The sequence below is a fragment of the Pantherophis guttatus genome, chromosome 6 (assembly GCF_059756535.1).
Source record: "Pantherophis guttatus breed Tessera chromosome 6, ASM5975653v1, whole genome shotgun sequence".
Classification (NCBI taxonomy): Eukaryota; Metazoa; Chordata; class Lepidosauria; order Squamata; family Colubridae; genus Pantherophis; species Pantherophis guttatus.
The window spans coordinates 32,506,055-32,519,095 of NC_142068.1; the positions used below are offsets into that span (position 1 = coordinate 32,506,055).

At 38.1% G+C, this 13,041-nt stretch overlaps 1 protein-coding gene across 1 annotated transcript in view; it reads left to right on the forward strand.

The window, feature by feature from the left end:
* Positions 1 to 10,611, forward strand: part of COL4A4 (collagen type IV alpha 4 chain) — a 71,522-nt gene extending 60,911 nt beyond the window's left edge. Inside the window, exons 42-47 of the mRNA XM_060682903.2 lie at positions 86 to 184; positions 3,926 to 4,060; positions 4,958 to 5,074; positions 5,671 to 5,859; positions 7,114 to 7,400; positions 10,301 to 10,611. Coding sequence (XP_060538886.2) covers positions 86 to 184; positions 3,926 to 4,060; positions 4,958 to 5,074; positions 5,671 to 5,859; positions 7,114 to 7,400; positions 10,301 to 10,564 — 1,091 coding nt within the window. The 3' untranslated portion in view covers positions 10,565 to 10,611. The remainder of the gene's footprint in view (positions 1 to 85; positions 185 to 3,925; positions 4,061 to 4,957; positions 5,075 to 5,670; positions 5,860 to 7,113; positions 7,401 to 10,300) is intronic.
* Positions 10,612 to 13,041: the final 2,430 nt, after the last annotated feature.

A 13,041-nucleotide genomic window follows, 5' to 3' on the forward strand; every position in this document is an offset into this window, starting at 1 on the left:
CTAGTTTAGCACATATTTAAATTTTGCATTAGAAATTTCTAGTGGTAGAGATGTGGCACTGATCTCTTTTTTCCTCATTGTTAAGGTCTAACAGGGAAGCCTGGTCTGCAAGGACCATCTAGTGTTCCTGGGGACCCTGGAACTCAAGGTTTTCAGGGGCCAATTGGTCCTGTGGGCCACAAGGGTAAGTCTTAACATTTCGGACATTAATTTTTTTAAAAAATCTTGACTGTTCTGAATTCACAATTCAAATTATACGATCGCCAAATTACAATAAATAAAAGTAATTTTAAATCCAGTGATGTGGATAAAAATCCAAAGTCAATTTAGATAGCGTACTTATATATTTTTTTCTCCTACTGTTGCAATGAAAGATGAAACCAGATATGTTAGTCCAACTGTGCCATTAGGTTGAGTCATCTCAAGCAGCTGACTGAAAGAGAAGCACATTGTTATTTATTTTATTTTAATTTCATTTTTATTGCCAGAGGAGGGAGAGTGTTGCTGAATTTTTATTCTCAGGGGTGCCTACATTAACTAACTTTAGATATTAAATCACTTTAAGTTGATGGGAAGCAAATCTTGTTTGCTGCTTTTTCTAAGGCAACACAATCTTGAGATCACATTTCAAGTCATAGCAGTTCTTGTTGTATTTCTATTCCTGGGAGTCTATCTCAGTGAAGATCTCACCTGGAAAATTAACATGGCCCAGGTAGCCATAAAGGCCCAACAGAGACTCCACTTCCTTAGAGTCTTGTGAAAAAACAAAGTAGAATAACAATTGATGACCTCCTTTTACCGGTCCACAATAGAAACCATCTTCATTCAGTGCATTACAGTGTGGTATGCTGGCTTGACAGCCGCAGATATAAAAACATTACAGAGGGTGGTGAGCACAGCATAAAACATTGTGGGCTGTCCCGATACCACTAGATGACATCGCTAGGGCTTGCTGCCTTAGAAGATTGAGGAAAATCTTCAGGGATGACTCACACCCTGGTCAGCACTTCTTTACTCTCCTACCATCGGGAAGAAGATATAGAAGCATAGGCAGCTGCACAAACAGGCTGAAGAACAGTTTTTATCGATGGGCTGTCAGAGTCCTGAATGAAAAATAACCACAACAACATAGTACGATTGCCTTGCGGGACCGGCGCAACGTGCAATAAGTTCACATGGTGCAGTAGGATTGGGTGTTTGTTAGCAGGATTCCCTTGGATAGGGATTTTCTGTCTTTCACTGTGAATTGTATTGTGTTGGCGGGGAGTGCATGAAGGGAGGCTCAGCCAATCTCATAGACACATGTTGTACTCTGACAATAAACGTTTGAATTGAATCCTCAACCTTATCCATTCTAAGATGTGTGAACTTCAACTCCCAGAATGTCCCAGCTAGTGATTCTGGGAGTTGAAGTGCACACACACATCCTAAATCAACTAAGATGATTAAAGCCCTGGAAACAAAAACATATGAAGAAGAATTGCAGGTATTGAGTATGGCCACAGAAAGAAAAGAGAGAAAGAAGGACTAGGGGTGACATGATAGCAATATTCCAGTATTTGAGGGGTTGCCACAAAGAAGAGGGGTTCAACTTATTTCCCAAAGCATCAGAAGGCAAGACAAGAAACTATGGATGGAAACTGATCAAGGAAAGAAGCCACCTGGAATTAAGGGGAAACTTCCTAACAGTGAGAACAATTAACCAGTGGAACAGCTTGCCTTCAGAAATTGTGGGTGCTTCATCACTGGAGGTTTTTAAGAAAAGACTGAACAGCCACCCGTCTGAAATGGTGTAGGACTGGAGCTGCAACACTGAGCCGCAACCCACTACTGGGCTCTAGCCTGTTTGAAACTGGGCTGTGGGAGAAATGGGCAAGCGTGCACATCTGAAGCTCCACTTGTGCGAGCTGAGTGCAGCTTCACATACGATCACAAGTGCCCTCTGCTTGTGTAAGTGGAGCTTTGCATGCAACACAAGTGCCTGCTGTTCGAACGATTGAGCTTCATGTGTGAGCACAAGCACCCTCCACTCTTGCGCAAAGCTCCATCCATACAAGTGGAGGGCACTCGTATGCCAGTCACACAAATGGAGCTGTGCACGTGTTCATGCGCATGCCACTCACACCTCCCCCTCGGGATGCCTAGCTGGAAAGGTTGGGGACCACAGGGGGTTGGACTAGAAGACCTTCAAGGTCCCTTCCAGCTCTATTCTGATTGATTGATTGAACTTGATAAGTTTGAGGAACCCTGTCCTATATTAATCTGTCTCCATGATTTTCTTCCTACATGTGAAATGGCTGTCATGATCTGAACCTTGGCCTTTATTCTGCTAGGTTACAGAGGTAAGCTAAAGAAGAATGAGTATATTTTAGAAAGTATTTTCTTGACTGCTTCTTGATTTCCCATTTAACCTCAAATCTCATTCTGTTGTGTTAATTAAAACATTCTAATAACATTCCTCTTGACCATAGAAATATACTCTTCCAAAACCTTTTAATCCCTCGTTGTTTTACTGATATGGGGGACAGGGCCAAGTACTGGCAAAGGCAATTCCTTGGAAATAGTGATATACATGTAATGTAAATTTTTTATCTCAGGGCTGTAAGAAAATGAATAAAAACAGGACTGTAGAATGCTTTGTAAATAATTAGGGAAATGTGCGTTGGAGTCCACAGGGACAAAATGATTGCACCTATCTCTTTAAAGACATTGTGTCTTTTCCTAGTATTGCATAATGATTGGAAATCACAGGGGGAAAGGAGAGGCTATTGAGAAAATTTGTGTGAGGATGATGTTTATTTATTTATCAACTTTGTAAGACCACTTGGCTTATAACAGTACAAATCAGAAAAGAGCAATGAACATCCGAAAAGAGCAAAATAATCACACCTCTTTTGCCTAAACCACATCTTTGAGGGTGCTGGTATCCATCCTAGCCCAAGGCTGGAAGTAGAGCTAGACTTTAAGGATTTATTTACACATCTTGGAGAGGGAAATGTTCTTCTAAAAGGCAGGCAACGTTTAATTAATACAGTTTAATCAATGGATTTGAAGTATGCCAACTCTGCCAGCTTAAAGAGGATGAGCAGACAGTACAGGTGGCACATAGCTGATGAGTCTTCAGAAAACCATATAAATCATAGTGAGCACCTTGAATTACACCTATAACCCAGGAGTGGGTTCTACTTACCTTTACTACCAGTTCGCAGCGGGGCCATACACTCTTCTGCTCATGTGCAGAAGCATTTTGATGATGTTCAGTGGGCAGAGCCTCCTGCCGGTTTTACTACCGGGTATATAGAACTAGTGTGAACCGGGGGCAACCCACCACTGCTATAACCCAATTGTGTAATTCTTAAATCAGAGGTATTACATGGATGTACTGTACTATGACATGTCCATAACTCGTTTATGCAGCTTCTGAGTGTTCTTTAAAGGCAGTCCCATATGGAACACACTGCAATAGTCCATATGTGAGATGTCCCAAGCATTAGTTGATGTTCAGGGGGAATCCTGATCCAGGAATGTGTACAAGATGAATTTGTGCAAAGGCCTCTCTTGCCACAGCTGCCACCTGCTCCTTGAGCAAGAGCTGTGAGTCCAGAAAGACTTCCCCCTGAAGAACCCCTGCCCAAACATTTGTTCAGGTTTAATTCATTTACCTCCAGATGGAGGAGTGAATATTAATGTACAATCTTTCTATAACCTTGTTCAATAATATCAGTTGACCTTAAATGCAGTTGCTGAAACAAATTCACGTTGATCACAATGAGGACAATGTATTTCTCATAATAATTTCTTTAAGTTATTTTATTCCCTTTCCACTGAATCACTTTTAGATAAAATGGGCAAAACGTTGAGAAGAATTTCTTTTTACTGATATCTAATGCACTCTTAATAAGGTATTTAATGCTGCTTATTTCAGGTGATCCAGGAGAGCCTGGAAGTGTTGATTACTCATCATGTCCTAAGATTCCAGGGCCTCCTGGAGTATTAGGCCCACGAGGACCACCAGGCTTTGTAGGATTAAGAGGGCCAATTGGCTTTCCTGGACCTCCAGGTACTAGAGCTGTCTTAGGGAATAAAATAGGTGTATGAAACATCCAATAATTACTTTAAAATGCAAAGTAGTCACTTTTCTGTTTTGGAAATGGATTTAAGGAATAAAATGGGTGTCTTAAATTCTAAAATTTCCCCAACTCCTAACACAGAAAGGCTGAACTTTTCAGGTCCAACACTTTGGCAATATCCTGTAATTAAACATGTTGTGTATAGCTCCCTGTCAGGGCATATCAAAGTATAAATGTGAGAGCCAGTTCAGTCTAGTGGCTAAGGCATCTGGCTAGAAAGACTGTAAGTTCAAGTCCCATCTTAGCCATGAAAACCAACTTTCATGGATTTTGGACCAGTCACTCACTCTCAGTTCAATCCACCTGACAGGGCTGTTGTGGGGAAAATAGGAGATTGAAGATGTGTTTGGATATGTTCCCCACCTTGAATTATTTGTAAAAATAATAAAGGCTGGATAGAAATACATAAATCAAATGTTTATCTAAGATTGGTCCATCCCTATGTTTGTGCGGGTTCATTTTACCTCCAGCTTTATGTCACACATTTTTACAGTGTTTTCCTTCCACTGAACCAAATTTCTTATTCTACTTTACATCAAAGTACTGTTTTTCAAACTTGGCAACTTTAAGATATGTGGAGTTCCCCATGCTCACTGAGGAATTCTGGAAGTTGAACTCCACACATTTTAAAGTTGCCAAATTTGAAAAATGCTGATATGAAGTGTTATATTTCCACAATGTAATGCCAAATGTGAGTTTAGTATCAGAAAGCTTGTAGTATCAACGCAACAGGAGTCTGGTGCTTGCTTTAGAGACAGAAAAAGGGATAGCTACATATGCATAGTGTGGAATTATATCTATTCTCAAATAAATGTGATGTATTTTAGGAAATAAAGGAGAAGAAGGTTCATTAGGTGAGCAAGGGCTAGAAGGCTCGCTAGGACCACCAGGACCTCATGGTGATCAAGGTGACATGGGAGAAGAAGGAAACCCAGGACCACAAGGTTCTACTCAATTTTATTTGCTCTTCTTTTAGAAGTATATTTATTTTGCAAATGGATAATGTTTAGATAATAAATATTGGCGATTGTGATTTTTTTTTTACTTGGAAATATTGAACCTGCATCCTGATGTTTCTGTCCCGTATGAGCAGAATCTGAGTTCTCTACATTTTTGAGGTCAAATGTCTGAATGTTTGAGAAAATTGCCATCTTACTGCCGATAGATAGATGATAGATAGATAGATAGATAGATAGATAGATAGATGATAGATAGATAGATAGATAGATAGATAGATAGATAGATAGATAGATAGATGATAGATGAATGGAGGGGGGGAAATAATAGGTGATAGATAGATAGATAGATAGATAGATAGATAGATAGATAGATGGGTGGATAGAGAGAGAATAGATAGATGCATGGATGGATAGAGAACAGGTAGGTAGGTAGGTAGGTAGATAGATAGATATAGATATCAAGTCTAGGAATAAAGACTCCTCAACCACTCTCAAACAAATTCTAGAAAAGTATTTTTTTTAAAAATGGACCCAACTTTTAAGTAGGTTTTTAGTTGTCTACCTTTTCTCCATTCTTTAAGGTCTTCCAGGCCAAACTGGGATTCCAGGGCCACCAGGATCAGCATCCAAATGGAGTAGTGGGTTCCTGCTTGTTTTGCATAGTCAGTCAGAAACAGAACCATTTTGCCCAGAGGGAATGACAAGATTGTGGACTGGATACAGCCTGCTGTATTTTGAAGGGCAGGAGAAAGCCCATAATCAAGATCTTGGTGAGTGTTATAGTATCTTTACTTTTAAAAAATGGAATATTTTGCCCTTTTATTGCAAATTGTATTATATCTAAATTCTTCTCTTAAGCTAAAGTTGGGGAGCTTCCAACATATGATCCCTTTATGAAGTCTATTATTAGGTGTAATAGATCAGTTTACTAGGAATAACAAATTGACTGTCCATTCATTTTATTATATGACATTTGTTAAATGTATTTAGAAACTAATGTTATCAGACTTTTTCTTATAAACCATAGCCACCTGAATCTGAATCTATGTTGTTCTACTATCTGCTGTTATATGATAAGGACTAAGTATTTTCTATTTTTTGAAGTACCATTTTCTTTCATGTAATAGTTATTTTCTCTGTTCTCCTACTTGAACCTTCATTATCAGGTTGCCTCTGCTGAAGGTGGAATACCCAAAGGGTTGCAACTTTGGTTTTATTTGCAATAATTTTACATGCCTGATCACACCTACATTACTAGAGTTTTAGACATGATTTTGGAGAGCATGTTACAATCCTGATGTTACTACAAACATTTTAAAATGAACTAAGTTTCTTCTGGCATTTTAATTTATATAAAATATGGAATTGGCTAAGTGTTTTACTATGGACAAGTGCTACTATTTCCATTTAAAAAAAATTAAGGATAAATAACAAAATTTACTATACATAATCCAAATTACAGGATTGGTTATAGTAATATCTTTGATGTTTTCTCAAAATACTGGAGGTGCAACTTATATCCTTTTAGCTGAATATATATCAGCAATCAAAACTTGTATGGTGGTTTGTGAGCAAAACCTGGTTTGGTTTGTGCCATATTTTGGTTCATTTATCTCAGAAATATTTACAGTACTGGGACTATTTCATCAGGGATTCAGGCAAGACTCTTCTACTCTTATCCAACATTTGAAACTGACATTTGACATTTATTTTCTCCAAATGGACTGTATCGTTATGAAAATATTTAATCTTTATTCTAAAATTCCCATTGTAATAAAGTTGTTTACATAGCACTTAAAAATTTAGACTCTACAGTAAGCAAAAAACAAACAAACCCCAAAACCACCTGATTTGTGTAGTTGTTTATTCTGGGACACATATGTTAGCTTTTGTTTAGAAATTCTGCATCAAAAATCTTCATCACTTTTTGGTTTTGTACAACTAAAATAAGGAATAAATCTACTCTAGCAGTTATTAATATTGCTAATATTTGGATTGGTAATTAAATCTCAATTGTTTTCTAGGTCTGGCTGGATCCTGTCTTCCGGTGTTTAGCACGATGCCTTTTACCTACTGCAATGTCAATCAAGTCTGCTACTATGCAAGTCGAAATGATAAATCTTACTGGCTTTCAAGTGCAGCTCCGTTGCCCATGATGCCCCTCTCAGATGAAGAAATAGAGCACTATATTAGTAGATGTGTAGTATGTGAAGCTCCTGCCCAAGCTGTTGCAGTTCATAGTCAAGATCAATCCATTCCTTCTTGTCCACCAAACTGGAGAAGTCTTTGGATAGGTTACTCATTCTTAATGGTAAGGCTGAATTAGTATGATCTAATTAGCACTAGCACCTAGATTTATATACCAATTTATAGTGCTTTACAGTCCTCTCTAAGCAGTTTACAGAGTCAGCATATTGCCTCCCACAATCTGGGGTCCTCATTTTATCGACCTCGGAAGGATGGAAGGCTGAACCAACCTTGAGCTAGTCAGGATCAAACTCCTGGTAGTCGGCAGAGTTAGCCTGCAATATTGCATTCTAACCACTGTGCCACCATATAGGCTCTAACATGGAATATTGTCATAAAAAACTCTAGTATAAATTCCTATAATACTGACCTGATAACTGCAGTTGTCATTTGTTCATTAACAAATGTTTCATGCTTTCAGAGTACTCTTAAAATCATCACAGTATCTTACTTTATAGTTGGATTCTATCTGATAAATATATGACTATTAACCAGGGGTGAAATCCAGCAGGTTCTGACAGGTTCTGGAGAACTGGAAACAGAAATTTTGAGCAGTTCGGAGAACCAGCAAATACTACCTCTGGCTACCAGAGTGGGGTGGGAATGGAGATTTTGCAATATCCTTCCCCTGGAGTGGGGTGGGAATGGAGATTTTGCAGTATCCTTCCCCTGCCACACCCAAGCCACGCCCACCAAGCCACACCACACCCACCAAGCCATGCCCACAGAATCAGTAGTAAAAAAAATTGGATTTCACCACTGCTATTAACTCTGAAGTAAACCATAAAGCAGCCTAAACCAAAGATGCTTTTCAAAAGGCAACTGGACTTTCTTGAGGGATTTTTTCTTGAAAATGTTTTGCTTCTCATCCAAGAAAATTTTTCAGTTCAGAACTGAAAAAGCTTCTTGGATAAGAAGTGAAATGTTTTCAAAAGAAAAGGCCAAAAAAGTCCAGTTGCCTTTTGAAAAGCAGCTTTTGGACAACCATGATCTGGATGATTGAGAATTTCTATAGATGTAAAGCAATCTTTTATCCTACCTTAGTTCAAAAAGGTATTGTAATAATTTACTTCTACAGTTCTCCTATAAAATATTGCTGCAATAAAAGTGTAATAAACTTGATTCTTATTTTTTAGAAGTAAATTTAAAGCAGACAATTTTTTTCCAATGAAATGTCCCCAATTTATTATTTAATTATACATTTCAATAATATAGTATTGCTTCTCCACCCCCACCTAGGGGGTGGATTTCATTGTTTGGGGCAGTGGTGAAATCTAAAATTTGTTACTACTGGTTCTGTGGGTGTGGCTTGGTGGGGGGGTAATGTGACTGAGTGGGCGTGGCCAATTTTTTTTTTTTTTACTTTTAAAAACATTTTTTCTACAACCTCTTCGGCAAAGAGGTTGTAAAAAAATGCTTTCAAAAAGCTCTGACAATCCCAGCTGAGTTGCCTGATCAGGAGAGGCTTTTTTTTTAAAAAAAGGCTTTGTCGATCAGGCAACTCAGTTTGGATCATCAGCGGCTTTTAAAAGAAAAAAAGCCTCTGCCAATCTGGCAACTCAGCTTGGATCGTCAGAGGCTTTTAAAAGAAAAAAAGCCTCTGCCGATCAGGCAACTCAGCTGGGATCGTCAGAGGCTTTTTTTACTTTTAAAAGCATTTTTTCGGCCGAAGAGGTTGTAGAAAAAATGCTTTTAATTTTTTTTAAAAAAAGCCTCTGATGATTGTGCAACTCAGCTGGGCATGGGCGGAGGGGGGTGGGCAGGGATTTTTGCTACCGGTTCTCCGAACCACCCGCCTTCATCACTACCAGATTGGGCGATTTACAATGCCGTCATTACGTTAAAAAGTTGCTAAAGAGGGCAGTTGTTAAGTGAGGACTATCTATATTTTATAGGAATGTAAAAATTCCAATACCATTTATTAGTAAGTTTTCCAGTCTACTGGAATCAGTTATAGATCAATTATAATGAGATGAATGTACTGAAATAGCTAAGATGCTTACAAAACATGTAGCAGCAGCAATGATTAGAAACCAATGGGTTTCTCTATAAACAGCTATTTGGGTTTTTCCCCCCTCTGTCCACTCACAACAATGCATTGTTTTAATGTGAGCTGCTTGATATTGTATAGAATGTTGAACCTCCTGTACTGCATTTAGTTAGAAGACCAGTACTAAGAATAAATGGAAAAGATCAAAAGTGCCCAATATGTATTAAACATCAGTGCTTCGAGCCTGAATTAAATTTATAACTGTAGCTTCAGAGTGCAATCTGATTAGAAATCCAGAAAAGCAGTTATTACTGAGTATGTATGATTGGATAGCATAGGTCAGTGATGGCTAACCTTTTTGCCATTGCATGCCAAAAGCGGAGGCAGTGTCGGGGGTTCATGCACATGAGTGCCCACACCCATAATTCTATGTGCCCCACCCCCCGCGCATGTGCGCACGACCACCCATGCGCTACCCCCGCTTTTGGCACGTGATGGCATGGTGGGCCCTCCGGAGGCCGGAAACGGTCCATTTTCTGAGTTCTGGTGGGACTGGAAGGCCCGTTTTTTGTTCTCCCAGGCTCCAGAGCCTTTCTAGGAGCCTGGGGAGGGCAAAAACAGCGTTCCTCACCCCCGGTGGTGCCGGAAGTCAGGAAACGAGCCATTTCCAGCCTCCGGAGGGCCTCTAGGGGGTGGGGAAGGCCGTTTTTGCTCTCCCCAGGCTCCTAGTAAGGCTCTGGAGCCTGGGGAGAGTGAAAAACGGGCCTTCCCTACCCTCCAAGAGGTCAGAAAAAGCGTGTTTCCTGACTTCTGGTGGACCCAGAAGGCCCGAAAATCAGCTGGCCAGTGCGCACATGTGCGCTAGAGCTGAGCTCGTGTGCCCACCAATATGGCTCCATGTGCCGCCTGTGGCACGCATGACATAGGTTCGCCATTATGGGCATAGCTGATATCTTTCTTTTTTCTTTTTTCAGCATACAGGATCTGGTGACCAAGGAGGCGGGCAATCTCTCACATCACCTGGAAGCTGCCTGGAGGACTTCCGATCAGCACCCTTTATTGAATGTCAGGGTCAACAAGGAACATGTCACTTTTTTATTAATGAATACAGTTTCTGGCTGGCTACAGTGAACAATGAGACACAGTTTGTATCATCCCCTGTCTCAGGGACTATCAAAGATCAACAAGAACAACGCCAAAATATCGGCAGGTGTCAGGTTTGCATGAAATATGCCTAGTGGATATTGAACACTTCTTGAACAGAAATAAACCTATTTTTTTTTCATCTTGGTGCTCTGTGTCTGTATTACATTTACAAACTGACTTAGGAATTATGAATTGTAAAATGGCATATTTAAATGGCACCGGGAAGTAAAGAACTGAATAACTCAACTGCAGTAGATGAGAGATGAATACCAACTTTGTAGGGTTTTTTGCTTTTACTCATTCATAATTTTATTTAGGTTGGGGAATCCAAGTGATACTATTAATTGACTTATAACCATTTTCTTTCCTACTTTAGTTAGGTTCGTTTTTCCACACAGAAAGACAGAAAACCTTGTACTAGAATTTCCACTTCACCTAAAATAATTTTTTTTCTACAGCAGTGAGCAAGCAGAGACAAAAAGTATGTATTTTGTTTTTTCAGTATCTGAGAGATACATCTATGTATCTAGTCTATTTTGAATCTGCATATATACCAGTGATAAATTGTCTCCTTAAGGACACATTTATCAAATTTTGCAGTTTTAAGGAACACTGGAAATGTAATACTGCAATACAGGTAATTCGTTACGTATCACCATTTGTTTAGTAACCATTCAAAGTTACAACAGCACTGAAAAAAAAAGATTTGACTGCTTTTCACACTTATGACCATAATCAATGGTCATGTGATCAAAATTTGGGCACTTGATAACTGGCATCTATTTATAGTCATCTGATCACCATTTTTAAGCTTCCCAGCTGACTTCCAACAAGAAAATGGGAGGATTTAGATTTGCTTAACAACTGCATGATTCACTTAACAACTGTGGCAAAAAAAGATTGTGAAATGGGGTGCAACTTAATGTCTCGCTTAGCAATGGAAGTTTTGGGCTCAGATGGTTGTAAATCAAGGATTATATATAGTCAGTATTCATTATCTTAGAAATTATTACTGTCTGGCTTGGACCAAACCAAATCAAAGTTTTTCTGAGCAAAATGTGGCAATGAGTTTGTTGAGACACAATAATTTGTTGTTGTCACCTTTTAAATTTCATTATTTTAAAAAATGGAGGTAGACGTTGCTTTGTGAGTAGCTCTAAAGCATACGTTAAAAGCTTACATTTTGATGACAAAGTATCATATGATTAATTCAGGTATAATTTTCAATAGTTGTTTTTGAATTAATTACGCAAAATATTTTAGTTTTAAGTATCTTAAGCAAAACTAGCAGTCAGTTCAAGACTCTCTCAGTATAAGGACTATAGGACATCTTTCCAGTTCATAATTTATGACATCTATTCAGTGGAAACACCAGCTTCCAATGTTTCCTGTAACTAATTTAGAAACTTCTTGTTTCTTTTCTGCATATATTTATTTATTTATTTATTGAATTTCTATACCGCCCTTCTCCCGAAGGACTCAGGGCGGTGAACAGATTAGGATTTCATATGCATATAATTTTTTTTCCCTTATAAACAGTAAATAATAAATTGAGTCAATTTGGTGTATCTGCGAAGACCTTGGCATAGAATTTAGATGTTTATGCTAGCCCTGCTTGTTGAAACAGAAAGGTCTTCAAGGCACATCGGAAAGTGCGAAGATCTGGGATTATTATATATGAAGCATGATTCAGAAGGCTAAATGCCACAAAAAGACATAAAATTTACCCTCCTTTCATTCAGAAAGCAGAAATATTTAAATACTCAATTCTTTGCTTTTTAGCTAAATTGAAAAATTTCTGACTTCTGATAGTATGTTTAAAGTAAGTATACATGTAATACAGAATGGACTTAATCATATTAATCTCAATTGATAATATACTGTATCCACTTTATTAAATGCATTAAGACATCACTGATTAACAGTAAGCTATTCAAGTCATAGAACTTTCATGACATTTTATGACATAATTCAATCCATAAATAGAATATTCCAATATCAAGAGTTTTCTTTTTATCCTGAGAATGAATTTTTTCCTAACAGTCACTTTGGTGAGGTCAGAGGGTAGGGAGGAATAAATTCCTGAACCTTATTTTGCAAAACAGTAGCAATACAAGGACATGAAAGAAACTTGTATCTCACAACAAATGTAAACAAAAAATAAATCCTGCATAGTTTTCATGCAAAATGGAGTCACCCTGGATGTTTGTGCATTTTTGACAATTTATTCTAGCCTTATACACTAATATCATGAGAAATGTGCTGTTCCCATGGTAACTTCAACAATCAGTACATAGGCAGTTACTGAAGTACTATATTTTACTTTAAATACAAAGTATTTCATGGCAATTTTACAGTTTAACTTCAAAATATACTTCCTATTTTATAAAGTTAATTAAAATTCCTTTTTAAATTAGGATTAAAGAGTTTTTAAAAAATTGTATTGAATAGAATTCTTTATTTGCCAAGTGTGATTGGACACACAAGGAATTTGTCTTTGGTGCATATGCTCTCAGTGTACATAAAGATTGCTTTTAAAACAGAGATCTTCAAACTTGGCAGCTTTAAG